This window comes from Mesocricetus auratus, unplaced genomic scaffold, assembly GCF_017639785.1.
Source record: "Mesocricetus auratus isolate SY011 unplaced genomic scaffold, BCM_Maur_2.0 Super-Scaffold_100003, whole genome shotgun sequence".
Taxonomy (NCBI): Eukaryota; Metazoa; Chordata; class Mammalia; order Rodentia; family Cricetidae; genus Mesocricetus; species Mesocricetus auratus.
Genome location: NW_024429188.1, coordinates 99862312 through 99885669, shown reverse-complemented (window position 1 = coordinate 99885669; position 23358 = coordinate 99862312). Strand labels below are relative to the sequence as shown.

At 36.7% G+C, this 23358-nt stretch overlaps 1 protein-coding gene across 14 annotated transcripts in view; it reads left to right on the top strand.

Annotated features, from left to right (window-relative positions):
- The window catches only part of Mbnl3 (muscleblind like splicing regulator 3), a 107135-nt gene that overhangs the window by 69568 nt on the left and 14209 nt on the right, over positions 1-23358 (top strand). For all 14 annotated transcript variants that reach the window (XM_021236218.2, XM_021236216.2, XM_040744621.1 and 11 more), the window contains 2 exons: positions 18199-18390; positions 19428-19664. In XM_021236218.2, the coding sequence (XP_021091877.1) occupies positions 18199-18390; positions 19428-19664 (429 nt within the window). The remainder of the gene's footprint in view (positions 1-18198; positions 18391-19427; positions 19665-23358) is intronic.

Here is a 23358-nt window from a genome sequence, read left to right as displayed (position 1 = left end):
TTTAAAATAATTTTAGATTTAGAAAATTCCAAAAGCAAAACAAGGAACTCTTGTTTTATTTCTTACCCAGGCTTCTTTCTTTCTTATTGTTTTGTGAGGTGCCAGAGATTAACTCGGGGATTTGGACATGGTAGGCAGTAGCTCTACTATGGAGCTATATGTCTAACTTTACAGTTTGATTTTCAACAGTGAGGGTAATGAAATATAAGGCCTTGTGCATGCTATTTAAGTACAATACTACTTACTGGGCTGTATTCCTCCCGCACACAGTTAATATCTTATGTTACCATTATAGACGTATCAGACCCAAGAAGCCAGTATTCAAATACCATTATATACACTCTGATTTCACTGCCTTTTCCCATTAATGTGATCTTTCTATTTCCGTGTCCAATCTAGTAGGTAGCATGGTACATGCATTTGAATTGTTCTTCTTCTGTCCTGTGGTTTGTGACCATTTCTCCATTGTTTCCTATTTCCTATGAGCTTGACATTCAAAAATGTAATTGAACTCCATCTATTCATATTAAGCTTTGGAGAATTAATCTTGTCCTGAAACCTTAAATTATAACTTTGTGTTTTAGTCTGGCACCTCTTCATGGAACTTGTCCCCTCTCTACTATAGTTCTTCATGTCTCCTGTTTAACTCAGTGGTTTCTCATTCAAATTCTAGCTAGCATGCTTCCTTTTAACCATTAACAAGACCAATTTGAAAGGACTGTGCTTCCTTTGATACTCATTCATCAGTGACTGTGCCTGAAGTTGAAAGTTGTCTGTAGCATTTAGATACAATAAGAATTTGGGAGTGGGACAATCTGCTCTCAGTAAAGTTTATCTCATTACAAAACTGATTCTCACATTTCAAGGAACAGCATGTTGACATGGTCTTCTAACTAGCATATCTGTTTACATAAGTCCAACCACGGGAGGCTATTGAGTGCTTGATATTTTTCTTTATGATACTGTTTCCAGAATATCCAGACAGATAAGTAAGATAGATTTCATGTTCTGCACCATCAGTTTGTCAAATATGTTTGCCTTCTAAACCAGTGCTGATAATTATGTTGATTAATTAATCCTCATGTAACCAATGAGCTATTTAGAGCTCACTTGACCTTCAGAAATACTTTACATGGTCAAAGTACTTGTTGGAATCTTCCAGACTTTTATATGTTGAAGGATCATGGTTCTTCCCTACTTACTGTATGGGAAAATACTGGCAGTATTGTTCACAGAAAAGTAGACATGTTTGTGATCCCAGAAAATGTGACTACATGAGAATAAACTAAAGGAATTTTTACTAGTTTTCTATTTCATGTGGTATAATTGACGACAAAGTGTATATAATTAAGGTATAAATGTGATGATTTATACATATAATACATATATGTCTTATTTATAAAATGAGACAACATGGTTTAATCTAAAGGATATTATATTATGCCATGTAGGACAGATCAGATAGAGAATAGTAAATACTGCATGGTTTCACTTATATGTAGAACCTTAAAAGTACTGAACTCATAGGAGCAGAGAATAGATTCTTGATAGAGGCTTTAGGTGGGGGTGGAGATGTTAGTCAAAGTTTGACTATGACAAAGAAATATTTAATTTTTCATTACTATTCTCAGCCTCTTAAGGGAATGAGCAAGAAATGGAGCAAGATTTTGCTAACACTTGTGCCCAACATATCCTGTAGTGCCCAGAGCAGATTTTTCAAAGGTCAAGGTACAGCTTTAAAGCACCAAATACCCTATTTCATGGGATCAGAGAGCCTGGCATAGGGTAAAGAAAGAGTGAGAAAGGAAGAAAGAAATCCAGGTGGTGGTGGCGCACGCCTTTAATCCCAGCACTTGGGAGGCAGAGACAGGCGGATCTCTGAATTTGAGGCCAGCCTGGTCTACAACGTGAGTTCCAGGAAAGCTAGGACTACACAGAGAAGCCCTGTTTCAAAAACCAAATGGGGGAAAAGACAAATATATTCTTTCTTTTTTTAAATTTAGATTAGAAACAATCTTATTTTAGATTATCAATCCCAGTTCCCTAGCTCTCCCCTCCTCACCTGCCCCCCACCAACCCCCTATCCCATCCTCCTTTCTGCTCCCCAGGGAAGGTGAGACAATTCCACGAGGGATCTTCAAAGTCTTTCATGTCATTTAGAGCAAGGCCTAGGCCCTCCCCCATTTCTTTAGGCTGAGAGAGCATCCTTCTATGTGGAGTGGGCTCCCAAAGTCCATTTGTATACTAGGGATAAATCTGGTTTCCCAGCTACCGGTCTGGCTTCCATGAGCTCCCCCTGTTCAGGTCAGCTCTTTCTGTGTGTTTCTCCAACTTGTTCTTGACCCCTTTGTTCATCACTCCTCCCTCTTTGCAACTGGAGTCCAGGAGTTCTATTCAGCCTATGAGACCCTCTCTGTTCCAACTGTAATGTATTAATGGTTAAAGAGACTCCTACTGGGCAAATCGGGAGTGACTTTTTAAAGGAAAGATATTCATTGAATTTTGAAAGTTCTTTTGTTGTGCTTTCTAATTTGATTCTCCATGTGTGTGATAATAAGCTGTATACCCTTTTTTTTCAGTGGGGATAATTTCAGATCTCGGGCTTCAGAAGCTAACTGACATGTCTCACCAGAGTACAATTTATTTTATGGCATGTTACATTATATAAGTATTACATAGTGGACCCCAGGGAACACTTAGAAATTTTTTTCTACCTCATATTATTTAATGATAGCTGTTGTGATATAAGTTAATATAGATTAATTTCTGCAGCTATTATATTCATAAAAATTAATCCTTCGATGGTTGATATGCTCCTCCTCTATAGTTTAGGAATTTGCTTTTGTAGATCTGTTGTAATTGAGATAATGTGTGCAATTTTAAGTGAAATTTACCAATCTCATTTGGAAGAAATCTCTACTATGAATCCCAGTCTCAATAGTATAGAGGTAAAGTATAATTTTGTTTAATTTCTGCATTACCTACTTTTCTTATGAACTGCTCTCTTTATCTCTTAATCACCACCTTGCTAATAATTTAATACTTGTCCTTAGAACAAATTTTGTTTAAAATTTTCCAGATCTGTGCTTGTTTAATAGCACATTAATACTAATTTGTATCACTAGCTTGAACCTCAGGTCTTTCCACAAAGCGTACTTAGATTTGTTTCTAGGATACCAGGAGAGCGCATCTGCCTTTGGAAAACTGAATATAGCTTGCTTATTATAAACCCCTAGATAAAGGGAGTGTCAACCTACAAAGAATGAGAGCGAGAGAACAGATTCTGTTCAGTGTACCTGAACAATGAATAAAAACCCCACCTAGTCAATTTAGGTGGAATGCTTGCTATAGCAGGCTATTTCATTCACTGTGTTTAACAGGTCTGCACTGACATTTGCTACTGTAAGGATCTACCTTCGAAAGCTTTTGTTAACTTTACTAAGAAAGTTTAGCAGGCAGAGCAAACAAAGTCGCTTTCTAGCATTTTCCAATGCATTTAAAAAACCATTGTTTTTTATGCTCAGACTCTGTTTGCATTATCCGGAGGCAAACTAATACTGTAGAAGAATAGTAAAAATACACAATAGAAGACTCTCAAATAAAGCAAAATTTCAAAAAATCTCAGCTTCACAGTGAAGAATTTTGGTGATAGGAAAGAACTTCCACTAGTGCAGATGATGCATGCACATATATAAAATAAATATGGTGCTGTGAGACTATGTATATTTTTCTTTAGACTTTTTGTATACCTGGATCTTTCAATATTAGGAAACTCCTTCTTTGAATGTAGTGAATAGCATGAAGGCAGATCTTGATGAGCAGGTGACCTTGACTTAGTGGAGTACACTCACCTGATGATTTGCATAAAGGATGGTTAGCTCAGCACATTTGAGGTCCCATAGCAGTGTGGCAAGCCCTCTGATTCTGCCTTATAATTTCTATGGCTTTCATTGTGACTAAGTTAAGGAGTCCAAACCACAAATGCTGTAAACCACTCCATGGTTTACCTTCTTCATGGGTGTCTCAGGTTGAGTCATACAATGTCTGTTGGGACCCATGCCCATCATTTTAAATCGTAGTTATATTTAATAAATATATTTCTCTAAAACAGTATTATGTATTAATATGATAAGGACGGAAGTAATTATTGTAACACTTAGAAACAAATAAAAAACTGAAAGCTGAAGGATGAAATGGTGTGTACTAATTAGCTATGTGCTAATAATTAGTCTCCAGTGTTCTTGTTGTTGATCCTCTTTACTTAATGTTTGGACTTGAACAACTTTAAGTAAGTGGAAATAAAGTTGAGAAATATTTATTTGCTTGTCAATTTTTGAAAATCAGTAGTTACATTTGAACATAAGAAAATCTCTCACAAGATATCCCCATTTTGAAGTTTTGTATTAAAGTTACAACTGACTTTGTACTTAGCCTAAACTCAGTTTATCTAATAATATGTTGATGTATAAAGAATAATTATTATTATGATCCTTTTATAAAATCCCAATGACAAGATGGGCCAGATATTTTCTGGATTTAATGGAAAAGGGAACTGCGTCCATTGTTCCAGAACAGCCTGATAGTAAGCTAGAGCCAATGAGTGCCTTCTCCAAACCTATGTAATAGATACTCAGATCTAGAATCAGATACAGTGTAGTTTATTGTGGAACTTCATGACAGATGTATAGTCATGAATGGCAGTCAGACCAGCTAGAACCTGGGGATTTGTGTCAGAAAGAACAGCCTATATGTTGGTTAACTGAAAAATGCTTTTACTCTAGGAAGAATATACCTGGTTTATTATAAACCAGTACCAAAGATTCTAGCACATTCACTGCCAGGGTCAGCCTGGAAAGCACCACATAACTTTCTAATGGTTTTATCTAGTTACATTTTTCTGGGAAACTACACACAAAAATCTAGTAATGACCCTAAGGAGATCATTCCTGATGGTCTTGATTCAAAATGGCTTTGGTCATGTCACATCAAACTGAATCCATACATCCAACAGAATTCAGATTTGAATGCATGCACACACACAGAGAACTTGAGTTAGGAGAAGGGATGAGGGAACGTAATGAGGGAAATAACAGCAAAGTATAAAAATTATATATAATTCCATATAACATGTCATAATGAAACCCATTTTGCATACTACTTAAAATTTAGCTAACAAAACATTTTAAACAGAAATAAAAGGAGTTGCAATATATTTTGATGAAGGCTCTACAGTTTGGTACTTAGTTTTCCATCTTGACATGGTAACATTAAATGTTTTATAAAATTATTTTTTGTAAAATATTCAAGTCACTAGACAATAGATATGCAATTTTAAGGTTAATAGACTCTTAAGATGATTGTGATTGTCCTTATCATGTGACGTGCCACTTTGAAGTTGACCAAATTGCATCACAAGCATTGCTGGAGTGCTATTTATGATGTGAGACCAGAATTTCATCTAGATTTAAGTATGTTTTCTAGGAAAAAAACTGAAGATTGTGCTATTTATTGTTTCCACTTTGTTTCAAGATGTAGACTTAACCTTGAGACTAAGGATAAGTGCTTCTGATTTGTGTGGTTTTCTTCAAGTGTCCTGAGAGGAACTATAGCAGTACCATTAAAAGGTGTTTGCTTGCCAGGCAGTGGTGGCACACACCTTTAATCCTAGCACTTGGGAGACAAGCAGGTGGTTCTCTGAGTTAGAGGCTAGCTAGGTCTACAAACCGAGTTCCAGAACAGCCAGGGCTACACAGTGAAACCCTGTCTTGAAAAAAATAAAAGAAAGAAAGAAATTATTTGAGCAATCTGCAAAAGTACTTTAAATGGTCTTTGTCCTAAAAGGTCACCACTATCACTAAATGATCTAAACTACAAGCTCTAAAGATCCTAGATTGAATCCGGCTAGCAATTACTAATCCAAAATATTTATTTAGGTCCTTCTTCATCACATTGTATGTTACATATCTTAAAGCTCCTTTATATTAATGTAAAATTTATATCTACTAATAGTAGGTTTACTTCTGTACCTGAGTTGTTAGTAAATAGGCAGTTTGAGCTTGGTCTGTTCCTTTCAAAGGTTAAAGGAAAATGCTACCCTTTTGTCACCAGAGGTGCTTCTACATTGTATTGTTTGCGGTATCTAGTTTCTTTGATAGTAACAAATCTCAACATTCTTCCTTTTTGCTCCCTCAGTATTCTCATGGGATAAATTAAAGGTAATCTGGTTACGGCATGGTCTGCCTGCTCCTCCTCTGGGGCTGGTTAGCTAAGTTTCTTACAGCTTGATACTAATGAGACCATGTGGGCATCATAGCTTCACTACTCCTGTTCATAGTCTAAGCAATGAGCCTGCTACCACAAAAATTGCTTGCTCTTGATCACAAGTAGAATGAAGGGCATTGTATCTGAGGGAGGTGGGGCTGGGAGGAGCAGAGGGTGTGGGAACTACAGTTAGGATGCATTATATGAGAGAAGAATAAATAAAAATGATAGGTAGGAGTTTGGAGGGTTCTGTAAAATCTTTTTCCTTGATAGAAATTGAAGATAGTTTAGAAGATTGCCACTGATAGGGCTGCCAGGAGATCATGTATCAAAAACTATGGTTGCCTTGATGATTGTAAAGCTTGCCTGTAAGGAATGCTCAATATTAATTTAGATTCTTCATGTACTCTTTTCTTTTAAATATCCAGTGGATAGTAGTTACATTAGTAATTCACTAATCTCATAGAAACATACTTTGTAGTAAGAAGTTGTATATTTTACCATATGACCACATTCATATATGGAGTCATCAAAAGCTGTTCTCATAGAAGTAAAGAATAGAATAGTTGTTCTAAGAAGGGTAGTGGGGAGAATATATGAGCAAGTAGAGAGGTGAGTCAGTGTTAGAATTTTTTTTGGTTTGTTGAGACAGGCTTTCTCTGTGGCTTTGGAACCTGTCCTGGAACTCGCTTGGTAGACCAGACTTGGTCTCGAACTCACAGATATCCACCTACCTCTGCCTCCCAAGTGCTGGGATTAAAGGCGTGTACCACCACCACCCGGCCAGTGTTAGAATTTTACAATAGATGGAAAGAATGGCATTTGTATGTATTGTATACATATATACCATACATAATATAACATAGTTGAATAATTCATGCCACAAACTATCTTTAAAATAGTTTTCATTCTACTGAAATACTAAATTTAATATAGATGCACATATGTTTATATAAAGGGACAGTGTGTGTTCACTTAGCACATTGTGCCTAATATATGTCTAATTATGAATAATTTTTAAACAGGCAGTTACATAGCTTGGTCTGTTACATCACAAAACCATTTTTTGAAACTCTTCATTGTTTAGCCTCTGGTAATATCTGGGTAACTAGTATTGGTACTGCTAACTAATAACCAATAAAAATATGTACATAATGTGAAACCTACTTGTATGCCTGAGTTTATAAAATACCTTGTCCTTTTCAAACTGATCTAACATGTCACATCTTTCTCAAAAACGGGAATACCCATTTGCCTAAAATCTTCATTAATTGAAAAACTGGTGGATTCATTCAGTCTCTGTACCACTACTTTTGTTTCTTTTGCACTGTGATTTTTGAATTGGTATTTTTAAATTTAGTAAATCAAAACAAGCCAGTGGTTTAGGAATTTTTTCCTTCACTTTAGTAAATATTTATTGGTCCATATACTTTATACCAGGCATTAGATGGATAATGGGTAGATCAAAAGATGAATGTTTATCTGTATCTTTTCAGTGAGATATTGAATGAATGTTTCTGGTTCTTGTAGGCTATTCCTTTTCTACTATAACATTTTATTTCTAATAACCATGCAAGATTTTGGCTTTGCTTCTGTTGTTTTATTGGTAGAATACCTTTGTCCAAAACTTAATAATAGGGACACTTAGTACTCATTCATATCTTGGTCTTGCATTGAAACCTTTGTAAGCACTTGTGGGTTCTTTGCTCATCTCAGCTCTTGCCATCCCCCAGCAAAAACTTCGTGTTTTGTTTCCTACTCTGTTAAAACCAAGTAGTAATTTGATTTTTTTATTTTAATTTTAAATAGCTTGTTTTACATGTCAATCCCAGTTTCCTCTCCCTCCCCTCCTCCCGCACTCCCCTTCCACCCTCCCTCCCACCCTATTGCCAAATCCTTCCACATAGGGGATGTCTAGAGTCTATCATTTTACTCTTGGTAGGGTCAAGGCACTCCCCTAAGAGTCCAGGCTGAGAGAGCATCTCTCTTTGTGCTATAGGCACATGAAGACAGATTGTATACCAGGGATAGACACTGATCCACAGCTCAGAGCCCCATAGGTTGTCCAGGCCTTCTCACTGACACTCACATTTGGGGGGTCCAGATCAGTCCCATTCTGGCCTCCCCACTGTCGGTCTGGGGTCCAAGAGCACTCCCCTGTTCAGATCAGCTGTCTCTGCTGGTTTTGCCAGCCCATTCTTTGCCAATTTGCTCATCATTCCTCTCTCTCTGTCACTGGGTTCCTTGGGTTCAGTTCAGTGCTTAGTTGTGTGTTTGCCTCTGCTTCCATCAGTCCCAGGATGAAGGCTCCTGGATAGTTATAGACATCAAGTTCATTACCAGGAATGGGCATTCGAGGTGGTCCTTCCACTATTGCTTAGCTTGCCAATTGATGTTATCCCTTTAGATCACTCGAGGTCACTCTGGTGCCTGATCTGTCTTCGATCCTATGATTCCCTCTTCCCCCTATTCTACCCCCACCCCCTCAACTTCCTGTTCCCCCATGACCAACTCCCTTCCTCTTTACCCCCTCTATTCTTCCCAGGTCCCACTACCCCCCCCTCGCCCTGTTCCCCATCCATTCAGAGGATCTTGTCTCCATCCTCTTCTCTTGGGTACTATGCATATATGCATATCTTTTAGGTTCTTTCCTGTTTCCCAGACTCTCTATCTGTGGAAGTGCAGACTGGCACTATCCTGATCCATATCTAAAATCCATATATGAGTGAGTACATACCATGTTTGTCTTTTTGCGACTGGGTTACCTCACTCAGGATGGTTTCTTCCAGTGCTATCCATTTCCCTGCGAATTTCAAGATTCCATTGTTTTTTTCTGCTGAGTAATACTCCATTGTGTAAATGTACCACATTTTCTCTATCCACTCTTCAGTTGAGGGGCATCTAGGTTGCTTCCAGGTTCTGGCTATTACAAACAATGCTGCTATGAACATAGTGGAGCAGATGCCCTTGTTGTATGAACCTGCCTCATTTGGATAAATGCCTAAGAGTGGAATTGCTGGGTCTAGTGGTAGATTAATTCCCATTTTCCTGAGGAATCTCCATACTGATTTCCAAAGAGGCTGTATGAGTTGGCATTCCCACCAGCAGTGGAGGAGTGTTCCTCTCTCTCCACATCCCCTCCAGCATAAATTGTCTTCGGTGTTTTTGATTCTAGCCATTCTGACAGGAGTAAGATGGTATCTCAGAGTTGTTTTGATTTGCATTTCCCTGATGGCTAAGGATGTTGAGCACTTTCTTAAGTGTCTCTTGGCCATTTTAGCCTCCTCTACTGAGAATTCTCTATTTAGCTCTGTACCCCACCTTTCAAGTGGATCCTTTGGTGTTTTGGAGACTTGTTTCTTGAGTTCTTTGTAAATTTTGGAGATTAGCCCTCTGTCAGATGTAGGGTTAGTGAATATCTTTTCCCATTCTGTGGCCTGCCTTTTTGTCTTTTTGATTGTGTCCTTTGCCTTACAGAAGCTTTTTAGTTTCAGAAGGTCCCATTTGTTAATTGTTGATCTCAGTGCCTGTGCCACTGGTGTTATGTTTAGGAAGTGGTCTCCTGTACCAACTCGTTGAAGAGTATCTCCCACTTTCTCTTCTAAAAGTTTCAGTGTGGCTGGATGTATGTTGAGATCTTTGATCCATTTGGACTTAAGTTTTGTACAAGGCGATAAACATGGATCTATCTGCAGTCTTCTGCATACCAGTACCCAGTTATGCCAGCACCATTTGTTGAAGATGCTTTCTTTTTTCCACTGTACAGTTTTAGCTTCTTTGTCAAAAATCAGGTGTTCATAGGTGTGTGGTTTAAAATCAGGGTTTTCGATTCGGTTCCATTGGTCTACCTGCCTATTTTTTGTGCCAATACCAAGCTGTTTTCAGGACTATAGCTCTATAATAGAGCTTGAAGTCAGGTATGGTGATGCCTCCTGAAGTTCCTTTATTGTATAGGGATGTTTTGGCTATCCTGGGCCTTTTGTTTTTCCATATAAAGTTGATTAATGTTCTTTCCAGGTCCTTGAAAAATTGTGATGGAATTTTGATAGGGATTGCATTGAATCTATAGACTGCTTTTGGCAAGATTGCCATTTTTATTATGTTGATCCTACCAATCCAAGAGCATGGGAGATCTTTCCATTTTCTGGTATCTTCTTTGATTTCTTTCTTCAAAGACACAAAGTTCTTGATATACAGGTCTTTCCCTTCCTTGGTTAACATTATCCCCAGATATTTGATGCTGTTTTTGGCTATTGTAAAAGGTGATGTTTCTCTGATTTCTTTCTCAGTCACTTCATCATCTGTATATAATAGGGCCACTGATTTTTTTGAGTTTACCTTGTATCCTGCCACATTGCTGAAGGTGTTTATCAGCTCTAGGAGTAACCTTGCGGAGTTTTTTGGGTCACTTATGTAAACTATCATATCATCTGCAAATAATGAAAGTTGACTTCTTCTTTTCCTATTTGTATCCCCTTTATCTCCTTTTGTTGTCTTATTGCTGTAGCTAGAACTTCAAGTACAATATTGAAGAGATATGGAGAGAGTGGACAGCCTTGTCTTGTTCCTGATTTTAGAGGAATTGCTTTGAGTTTCTCTCCATTTAGTTTGATGTTAGCTGTTGGTTTACTGTATATTGGTTTTATTATATTCAGGTACGTTCCTGTTATCCCTGATCTCTCTAGGACCTTTATCATGAAGGGGTGCTGGATTTTGTCAAAGGCTTTTTCAGCATCTAGTGAGATGATCATGTGGTTTTTCTTTCGCAGATTGTTAATATGGTGGATTACATTGATAGATTTTCTAATGTTGAACCATCCCTGCATTCCTGGAATGAAGCCTACTTGATCATGGTGGATGATTTTTCTGATGTGTTCTTGAATCCGGTTTGCAAGTATTTTATTGAGTATTTTTGCATCAATGTTCATGAGGGAAATTGGTCTATAGTTCTCTTTCTTAGTTGTGTCTTTGTGTGGCTTGGGTATCAAGGTAATTGTAGCCTCGTAGAAAGAGTTTGGCAGTGAACCTCCTGCTTCTATAGTATGGAATACTTTGACGAGTATTGGAATGAGCTCTTCTTTGAATTTCTGGTAGAATTCTGCACTGAAGCCATCTGGGCCTGGGCTTTTTTTGTTTGGGAGACTTTTGATGACTGCTTCTATTTCATTAGGGGTTATAGGTCTGTTTAGATTATTTATCTGTTCTTGATTTAGTTTTGGCAAGTGATATCTATCCAGGAAATTGTCCATTTCCTTTAAATTTTCAAATTTTGTGGAGTACAGATTTTCAAAGTATGCCCTGATGATTCTCTTGATTTCCTCAGAGTCCGTTGTTATGTCCCCTTTCTCATCCCTGATTTTGTTAATTAGCATGTTCTCTCTCTGTCTTTTGGTTAGTTTGGGCAGAGGTTTGTCTATTTTGTTGATTTTCTCAAAGAACCAACTCTTTGTTTCATTGATTCTTCTCAATGTTTTCCTGGTTTCTACTTGATTGATTTCAGCCCTCAATTTGATTATTTCCTGGTGTCTGCTCCTCCTGGGGGAGTTTGCTTCTTTTTGTTCTAGAACATTCAGCTGTGCTATTAATTCTCTAGTATGACTGTTCTCCAGTTTTTTCATGTGGGCACTTAGTGCTATAAACTTTCCTCTCAGCACTGCTTTCAAAGTGTCCCATAAGTTTGTGTATGTTGTGTCTTCATTCTCATTGAAATCGAGGAAGTCTTTAATTTCTTTTTTTATTTGTTCCTTTACCCAGGGATGGTGCAATTGTGCATTGTTCAATCTCCATGAGTTTGTAGGGTTTCTGCGATTTGTGTTATTGTTGAATTCTAATGTGATTTTTAAAAATATTTCATTCAGGTATTACTCACGTAGTTTGGTATCCTTGGGGATGAGCATATACCATGAAATCACTACAATTCATGCCATAAACTGTGTCTTTAAAATTGTTTTCACATTTCTATTGGAATACTAAATTTAATTGAATGTCATTGTTATCATATGGTAATAACCAACAAATGATTTTAAATAACGTTCTTAATCATTCCTCAGAATAATCAAAATTGCCTTAGGCTGTCTGCCTACAGAAGCAATCATTTGCTCTTTTCCTATGCTGATCTGAGTTTGGGTACCCTATTGTAATTCCTAGCCCTCTGTTGCAGCTTCTCATTCCACCAGGTAAGGGTAGATTTGTACTGTGGTGTATGCTCTCCTTTGCACACCTCTTTATCCCTTATACTCACAATAGTCTACCAGTCATTTGCCTGCCTGATTAATGTTCCTTTTTACCCAAAGACATCTTAATCATTAAGGTCAGAAATACCAGGTGTAGTTGAGGACAATTTTTTTTAATTTTGACCCTTGAACATTTTCCATTAGGTCTCTCAAGGACCAGAGTGGCTTATTATTAACAATTATGATTAGTATATAAACACTGCTATCAGTTTTCACTTATTTATAAAGTTAACTCATAATTATAGAGGTACAATTTAGTTAGATTGGAAATCATATGGGCCTTCAGCAGTCTTCCTTTTGACTGCTTCTGTCCCTAGAGAACATCACTCAGTATGTGAGCAAGTAAAAATTAATGAAACATGGGATACTTAGCTGTTGTCTTTGCGAAGAGTTCGTAAAGTTTGATAGAAAGTACAACCATGGATTTATTGTTCTACAGAATTTTTTGACAGAAATAAGTTCGATGATGATGCAAAGGGCTTAGTTCTTTTATACAACATAAATGCCTTCGAATGAACAGTAAAGGGAAAGTATTATGAATGCTAGTAAAACTTAAGGGCACTATTTTTCTGGTATTAAAATTGAGTCAAGAAATTGATAACAAGTGTTTACCCTTAAGTAAAAGAAAATGCTTAGTCTTCTACCTCTAAATAGAAGTTCAGAGAAGGCCACAGCTATTCTGTGGCTTTTAGGCTGTGATACCATTTAAATCACTTGAAATATTTTGTATTCATCAGTAATTGTAACTGATGTTGGATATACCAAGAACAACTAGGTCTCTTTTGTTAGACAAAACAATGGATTTGGCATAACATTTAATTTTCATTTCTTTATACTAACTTGATGAATAATTCGTTTTAAGTAATAGGTTAGTGTCCCCAAAGTATTTACAAACAAGACACATGTACTTGAAGCATCTTTGCTTTTTTCTTAATTTTTAAATGGAAACATATTTACACACATATTTATGAGATACACAACAATAATTTTATGTATGCATAGAATGTGAAATGATAATCAGTGTAATTAGCATTTTTGTCTCCTCACTTACCTGTTCCATGTGTTGGGAACCTTAGGACTATCATAAATTTGTGTTAGACTTTAGTTACTCAAATCATTATATGAAATATACACCTGTACTTCCTGGATTTTTGCTCCACTTTTCACAATAGCTAAGATATGAAACCAACCAAAACCATCAACAGGTAACTAGTTAAGGAGCCAGAAGTTTTGTTGAAATGCTTTACTATTCAAAGGTGCTTCAGAGTCCTTTAAGAACAACATTTGCTAGGTACTTCAAATTTTACCTTAGTAGGATTCCAAGTATTGTCTCCCCATAGTTAATCACTGAGTAGCACTTACAAACATATATATGTGAATATATGTACGTGTGTGCGAGTGCATGCATGCGTGTGTGTGTGTGTGTGTGTGTGTAAGAATTCTTGTGTTTGAGAAGAATTAAATGGACATAACTGCTGGGCACTGCTAGCACACGCCTGAGGCAGAGGCAGGAAGGTCTCTGTGAGTTCGAGGCCAGCCTGGTCTACAGAGCGAGTTGCAGGACAGCCTCCAAAACAATACAGAGAAACCCTGTCTCGAAAAACCAAAACAAAAGTCCATAATTTTTATAGTATAGATCTAAAAAACAGCAAGTGAAATCAATGAATAGACTAAAATAAAAACAGTAATTTCCCTGTTACTAAATATCATTCTTTTAATATTCTTGAACATTAAAAATATAAAAATCAGATTACTGTTCATTCAAAAGTAGGGGCAGGTCATATTTGATTGAGGGACCTTGATTTGTTGATCCTTATTCACCTGGGCTTGTCCAACCTTTTGCCATTGTGACAAGACATTGTCACCCACAAAGCTCATGTTTGAGAACTGTGCAATCCAATCAAAAATCACAAAAGAGCCGGGCAGCGGTGGCACTCGCCTTTAGTCCCAGCACTTAGGAGGCAGAGGCAGACAGGTCCCTGTGAGTTCCAGGACAGCTTGGTCTACAAAACTACACAGAGAAACCGTCTTGAAAAACAAAACAAAACAAAATCTCAGAAAAGAATCTAATAGTGTCTATGTAAGTTTTTGATTTTGTGTTGGGGCTCTCTGTACCTTCATGTGGTCTGTGAGCCATGAGTTGGACAAGTCTGTGAGGAGCCAGAAATCTGTGGATGTCCCTGGGCCCTTCAACTTCCTAAGATCCCAGGCGACATTTTGTATATATACGAGATTTTTCTGTATACAGTTCCTGCTTCTTTCAGCTGACTCTAGGAAAGTCCCAGATGAATCATAAAAATTAGGAGCCATTTTTTTCTGAAGACGTTTCCCTGTTAGGAGGCATTTCTTTAGTGCCTGGTTGTTTCAAGACTCTGTGCAAGTGCCCCAGAAGTCTTAGAAAATTGTATGATAAGAGAAAACACTGCTAGACATTGAAGGCAAATAATTGTCCAGTGATCTTGTTTCTTAAAGTCTGATACCTACACCATTCTTCATGCTTTGCAAGACTCAGAAGGATGAAAATCTACATCTCTGATTGTGAGAGAAAACATCTTCTATTATTTTCAAATATTTAGTGAATGATTTTAGTTTAACTTTAAATATCAGAAGCAATTGAAATGTCTAGACTACACAGAGAAATCAGATTCCAAGAACCTTTTCCTTAGTACTAAGGGATGTGATTGAGTGATAAAATGTGCTTAGCATGTATAAGGTCATGGGTTCCAGCCCCAGCACACACACATACAAATCCCTATCCTTTTTTCTTTAAAATAAGCAATAATTCTCAGATGAGTTCATGTTAGTTTAATTTACATGAAGAGCTGTGATATTCATAGAAGCAGGATTAAGTGGCTTACCTTAGTACAAATGAATGCTCAAGCTTATAGGTTGCTTGACTTAACCCGTGACTGTTAGTTAAAGCTAAGCCATTGAATGTTCAGATTCATAAAATGGAGTAGTTAGCCTGGGGCAGAGGCGGTAGTAAGAAAATAGAAATGCTTATTTGCAAGGAAATAGCAGCTCAGGAGTTCCAGGGCTGCAATTGGAAGAACTTGCTTCTCAATAAAGTGCTATAGAATGAAATTTATACTTAAAGAGGAAATGGTCTTAAAAGCTAATTTTAAAATCTAATGACAACCCAATATATTTTGTGGCTAAATCTTTAAAGAGTACTAAACATCTCCAACAATCATTTTATCTTTTTCTATACACAGATTACAGATTTTTTCATAATGTTAGAAGAAATAACAGACTCTAAGTAGATTAAAATGATTTTTAAAGAAAGAAGTTAAATGGAGAATTTTCCTTAGCCAAAAAAAATTTATAGAGGTTAGAGCCATAAAAAGAAAGCCTTGCTTAGGTAAACACTAGGTTTGGCTTTTAATTGAGCATTAATTAAGTACGTAAGTTATTACTAATTTGTTAGTTTCCTTATTTTTTAAGTCTGGAAGTTCATCCACCCCTCACATTTGTTTCTGTTCAATATATCATAGTTGCAGTTTTTTCAGTTTTTTAAAAAAGCAAAATTAACAAGTAACTTGAATTGTGAGAGTGACGTCAATAATAAAGTTCTATAAAAGTCTGAGAGAACCAGACGTTGGTGCCACACGCCTTTAATCCCAGCACTCAGGAGGCAGAGACAGGCGGATCTCTGTGAGTTCGAGACCAGCCTGGTCTACAGAGCGAGTTCCAGGACAGCCTCCAAAACAATACAAAGAAACCCTGTCTCGAAAAAAAAAGTCTGAGAGAAAACAAACAAGGCTTCTTTCAAAGATTCTTGCTGATTTTGACAAGAGTATGAATCATTGAATTAGTAAGATCTGACTTGTCACGTCTAATTCCTGAAGATGATAAGAACTTTGACAGGTTCCTGAGACTTTTCCATCACAGGACTTAGCTGGACTTAGTGAGCCCAAGGCTATCTCTCCTTAAACCCGAGAGTCCCCCAGACCACCCCATCATCTTTCTTAGCATCTAGTGTGGTCCATCCATGTTTAAATGCTTCCTCCCTTGCCCTAATGAGTTCCGTTCCTTTGAGCTGAATTCTTTCTCTTCATCGTAACAAAGCAGTCAGCTTATTTGATACAATACTTAAGGTGGAATGCTAAAGTGGGAGCACTTCCATCTCAGCCAACTTGACCTTCCGGGTTTCTTCAGGCAACTGTGCTAGTGAAAATTTGAAGTAAGCCTGGAGGATGAGGTAGGGAATTATATATATGGCCCCACCAAACTCCACAGTTTCCTATTCTCCCTGTATATAGAGGAAGTCCTTTGACTGCAATTTAGCATGCATGGGTGCAGTTTTATTTCTCCAGTGAAAGAAATTGAATGCAAGAAAGAACACATGCTCTTAGTAAATTACAGTGAGATACCACCAGTTATTGCCTTATTAAATTGATATTAGAAATATATAAATAATATATATTATTCATCCATTAAACTTAAATTTTATTTTTAAAATATATCTCCAGTTGTATCTACAAGTCATTGAGTAAGTATTCTGTACTCTAAGAAGGACAGGCAAAATATCAATGAAATGATAAACATATTGAAAAGAAAAGATGCATACATGTGTCATGAACTGGAAAAGAACACAGTATAATGATAAATTCCTGATACTAAAAGCAATACTCATACCAATCTTTTTGAATCCGGGAATTTTAAAAAGAAACTGGTAAAAAGCCCTTTGTATTTCTAAGGCTTTTCTTTACTAGTTGTACTCTAAATTTTAGACTGTATATTCCTGTTATCTTTTCTTCCTTAATAGGGACTCTTGTAGCATTAATAGGGTCTTCTTTTGAACTATGAGTATCATCTAGCCCCTAGATAAAGACAAGGCTGGGCAAGTCAGATTCTTTATGAAACAGGACCTGTAGTAAAATAGTAAAATAAAATGACAATGCTATTCTCATTCTGTATAGATAGTAAATTGTTAAAGCATTCACTTTTTCTAAATTACCTTTTTCTTTTTCAAGTCTTCTAAAAATATCAGTGGGACAAGAAGAGAGAGAAGGGCACTACTGGGTGTATGGATGTGTGACAGGACAGGCAGCCTTAAGCCAAGCTAGGAAGAGGAAGAAGATGGGAGGAGAGGGGCTTTCAGGAGTATACAAAGTCCACATTGAAAGGCACAGCTATGTGAGGAACCAAAGGAAATCTTGTGTGTATGTGCTATCATCAATTGGTGGAATTATGGCTTTTTCAAAAATCAGCTTACCAGTAAAGTTCATGCCTATAAATGCTTGTGGTTTTTAAAAGCAACTCCTATATGGGAATTAGGAAAAGACAAAAAATCAAAACACCGTGGTAATTATATTTAGAATACATATATATATATGTATGTATATGTACATATATATGTGTATATATATTTCATTTAACAGCAATTAATGGAAAAGGCCATAAATTTTGAAGAGAGCAATAAGAGGGTATATGGGAGGACTTGGAAGGAGGAAAGAGAAGGGTGAAGTGATATAATTATATAAATAGATAAAAGTTAATAGTTTATAAATTTTAAAATATATAAAATGAAAATACATAATTATATAATGACTATAATAAAGCAATATGATTATATAACATCAAGAACAACAGAAATAGTGAGTTAGGAAATGCTCTAATTCCTTTGAGAATGCCTAGTGTAATAAGTAATAAGAAGGATCTATTTAGCTCCAATACCTCTTTTTGTCTCTTTTGAACACAGGCATCTTTTCCTATGAATCCATCACTTGCAGCTAATCCTGCCATGGCTTTCAATCCCTACATGCCTCATCCTGGGATGGGCCTGGTTCCTGCTGAACTTTTACCGAATACTCCAGTTCTGTTTTCTGGAAACCCACCTCTTGCATTGCCAGGAGTTCCTGCCCCAAAACCAACTCGTACTGATAGACTGGAGGTATTTGTGAATATATAAACGCTTGTAAAATGAATACTAACTTTATGCATAATGTACCTTTTCAGAGCCTAGCTTGTTGAATGTTTTAAATAACTATGTCCAAGTACCTTTTAACATAAGGAGCCTGAGAAAGAATATTAACCATTTTTTAAACTTCAGTTACACCTTTTTCTGAAGTGAATGAATTTTGTTGTGCAGTAGGTCAAACAATGTTTCAAATATACCCAAACAGGAACGAGTGTAGAAAGTCTGAATGAAAATTTTCTTTATACCCATGCTGGAGCTGTATAAAATGGGATAACTTTCTAGAATGGTAAACTGAAAAAAATGAACCTAAACATTCTGCAATTATAGAATGTAAAGCTACATGAATGGAGGTTATAAATGAATTTTATAACATCTCAGCATTTTCTCCATGTTAAGAATGATCTACTTTATAATAAATATCACATTAAACTTAAAGAATTTAAAATAAATTTCAAACATCCTTTGATTTATTGGCACCCTGTAGTTTTCCTTTAATTGCTATTCTTTGTTCACTAGAATAAATAACTGGTTGATTTCTTAGAAAGTCAGCTCCATTGGCAACCAATTTGCCTGCTCATGTATTATAATGGAATCTAAAACTACACGTGACTCAATGTAGCTTACAAATGGACTCATAAAACCATGCGGTGCATTGCTGTATAATAAAGAACCACCCCAGAACTTAAAGAATTAATTACACTTGATAACTTCAGAATTCAAACACATTTTCAGTAATACTTTAAAGTCTTATTATGTTGGTGTAAGGCAAATAGACACTCTTATCTTTGTAGAAAATGTGATTTCCCCCCCCCCTTGGAATAGAAATTGTGTTTTTTATCTTAGGGTTAATATTGGTTTCTATTACCTTTCATATTTTATATCTATTTCCTACATAAATGACAAAATGTATATGTGACTCTCATATCTTCTTGGAAGGTAAATAAAAGCCAGTTACCTTCCAGTCATCATTGGAAATGTATGTGTGTTTTTGTTTTTGTTCCCTTTTTAAGGTTTGCCGTGAATTTCAGCGTGGAAATTGTACCCGTGGGGAGAGTGATTGCCGCTATGCTCACCCTACGGATGTTTCTATGATTGAAGTGTCTGATAATAGTGTGACAATCTGCATGGATTACATTAAAGGCCGATGCTCCCGGGAGAAATGCAAGTACTTTCATCCTCCTCCACACCTGCAAGCCAAACTCAAGGCAGCTCATCACCAGATGAACCACTCAGCTGCTGCTGCAATGGTAAGGGCAGGTTGGGACTGTGGGCTTCGTGTAAGCCTGCTTTGTCTAATATTTTGCATGCATAAAAGACTGGATACTCATGAGTGCATCTTAATATGAATAGTCAAAGTTTAATGCTTGAAAATAGAGAAACAATTTATTCTACTTTATTTGCTAAGACTTTCTAAAGGTAATTATTTAAAAGCTTTATTAATGATTTTAACCCACTATTTGTTCATAATTTTAGAAAAAGGTAAGTTATATGATTTAAACAGTAAATTATGTTGAGTGCCTCTTATAGTGTGACTAGACTGAATATTCAAAAATGGCAGAGTTGCCTGTGTTCTATGAGTCACTTTCATGGCACTTCCTTAGTGCCCTCTGAAAACACCGTGCTTCAGAGATGGGCATTGAGTAGCTTCTAATTTCCCCCAAGGTCTGCTTTGGTTGTGTGCTGCAGACAGAGGGAAGATCAAGGCATGAGCCTGACATATCTTCCAGGAGATTTTGCCATGACTGAGGGAGAATGCCTCTCCTTTGAGTTGCCATAGCACTCAGTGATGGGGAGGAGTTAGTTCTGATTCATAACACTAACAAGTAGAAAAATAATGGTATGGCACTGGGGTGTGAAATGTCAAAGTTACAATTACTCAAGTGTTTCATAACTATGAAAGATTTTGATATGTTACTTGCCATACTCTTTGCTTGTTTGATGTTTGCTACTGAAGATCTTCACTCATATTCCTAGTGGAGGACAAAACTGAATAAACTTCATGTTACCTGTTTAACCCCAAATTCCATAATCGGTATGAAGCAAATTATATGTCCATACATTATTCAAATTGGCATAATAAAGACCTTGTGTTTTCATAAGAGGTCATTCCCTCCCCTCGCCTTTTCTCTCTCCACCCTCTTCCCAACATCTTTATCTGTCTGTTTCTCTCTGTGCTTCCTTTCCTTCCCCTTTCCCTTTTCCTTTCTTTCTTTTGTCTCCTGTGACAAAGTTATACTATGCAATCCAAACTGACTTCAGATTCTGTAGAGGTCGGGCCAGCCTGGAATTCACTCTTTTTTCTGTTTCAATTTTCCATGAGTGATATGTTCCTTTTCAGCCATCCTGCTTTAGAAGGTTGTCCTCATACCTTGATGAAATGTATTTTTTCTGTGACTGGAATTTCATGTTATAAAGTCAGCCACTGTCCTAAGAGGATCTCATGTCCACGCCCTAAGCCCAAATGCCCTATATTTCTTTCAGTTTTTCTCATAATTTGTGATTTCAAGGATGTAGCACCATTGTTGAACTGGATCTACTTTCTTACTACACCTTTTCTTTCAAAACTGACTCATGTGACTCATAAAGGACCTGGGTACAAAGGTAGAGCTCACTTTCTCCTTTGATCTTGACAGCAAGTCTGTTAACGAATATTAATTATATTCTCAAATCGTTTTGGTTTTAATTGCTTCTGAATGATTTTAAGTTATGAAAATAGCAAAGTATCTAGGATATCCCGTGCTGAAGCTAAGCCTTGATTTTATTTTTAAGAGATTTGTGCCAATGTTAACCTCTAACTCCTGATTTCAGGCTAACTTCCTACCTTAGATAGCCAAGTAGCTAGTCCTGTAGGTGTTCTATATTATACCAAGCTAAGCCTTCAACTTCTTAATTACCTAGGTTGGTTGTAAAAGTTCATGCACATGTGCACATATACACTCAGGATATATAAAAAATAAGCAATGTCTTGCTTTTGTGCAATAGTGCACCTGTACCCAAACTTGGGGGGTGAATTTCATATGTATCTATCCACTGATAATTTAAGTTTGTTTGGTAGGGTATTTATATAATGAATTAATCTCAAATTATCTCTGTTTAGACAGCTAAATATTATACAGCATACTCGCAATGGAACATGTGAATATCAACATAAAATCCTTTTCTAACTGATTACAGCAGGGTCTCACTTTAGCAGTGACCTTATGGGTTAGAGTGACCCAAAGGAAATAGTATGATATAAGACTAAATAAAAGAGGATTCCAGGGAGAGGTTTGATCCTTTTGTATTTTTAATCTTTTTTATATTGGCATGTGGATGGTATTTACCTTGTTCATGTGTACAGCTCAGGTTGAGTTTACTGAAGAAGCATTACATGTATTAATTTTTTGTATAGCTCAGCAAGATGGCTCATGTCTGTAATACTAACACTTGGGAAGGCTGAGGCAGAAGGATGATTTTAAGGACAGCCTGAGTTACAGAGTGAACCATTCAAACCTTCCCCCACAAAATGAAAAAAAAAGATTTAGAGGGTTTATTTATTTCTTCCATAGGCTCACACCTCTTTGGCAAATTAGTAAGTTTTTGATGAGTCTATGAAGGCCTGCTGTATCAATAAGAGAAATATTTATAAATAGTATAAGCACCACTGAATCAGAATTAGATACAAATGTAAACAGACAGTACTATCTTACCAGGATCTACCAGCTCAATGTTCTTCTAGGCCTTGCCTCGGTTTTGAGTTTGCTGGGTAGCACAGCTTTGGTTCTAATGTTCACTATTTTCCAGAGAAATGGACAGTTTCAACTTATTCCAAAGGGAAATATTTTAGATAGCCAAATAAGGGGTCTCCTGCCCTGTTCTGGTAAAATCTTCAATGAATCCTTTTCACCTCAATGATTTCTTTTAAAAAGGCATTTCAAATTACTTATAAATAACATTTTACAAATGAGGAACTTTGCAATCTGTTCTTCTCAGAGAAAGGTGGAAATTATACATCTCTAAAGCTCCTTGGTTTATTTCTTTCTGACTTGGACAATCAAAATAATGTATGCATCAAAAGAAAACGTGTATCATTTTAGACTTTTAGTACCTGTGGGTATCAGGAGGTCATGGCATTACTTTTTTGGTTCTTGGAAGGCTCGTTTCTCAGCAGAAGTGTTCCTGTCTCCTTAGGAATTTGGAGCACACCTTAGTGTTGCTGGCATTTGTTGAAATAGCACATAGTTGGCTGAAGGAAAAATTCAAAGTAATGTTGAATGTTTTCAACGACTCTGATCTAGGAGCTACCTTGGATAGTAAAGGCACAGTGAGATCCTGAAAGAACTTTAGCCATAGAAGAAGGGCTTAAAAGTTCTGGTAGGTTTTAGAATTAAACATAGAGCTATTTAGTGAACCAAACGTTCTACACTGAAGTGTGCAGAGAGCGTCTATAAAAGAAAACAGCAAACACATTCCACTTAAATAATACAGGAGTGAGATTGGTGATGGGGGGGATGATTCCCCTGCCTTTTCCTTACAGGTGTGTTTCTAGATAAACACTTGTAAGATTTAAACCTGGAGTCTTGGTCTGAATTAGAGTTTTGTTTTGTAGGACTACAATATCATAATGACAGTGTCTGTTTTATCACCCACATGCCATTTATCCCCTACATCAATGTTGGGACTTTAACAGGCAGAAATCTTTGTTCTCTTCTGCCTGCCATGTCCATTCTCATTTCTGTTGTTTACTAGATGAACACATCTCAGAAGTTAATTGTGTTTGATAACTTGCTGTTGGAGTTTTCTGTCACATCCTGCCTCAAGTACTATAGATTAGGGGCATTAAAAGGCCCTTTCCCTTTATATCTGTTTCATACTAACTTTTTTTGCACTGAAACAGCTCATCTTTGTTGTTGTTTGCCCTGCTGAGTATCCACTACTTATGGAAAATCTTGCTTTGTGGAT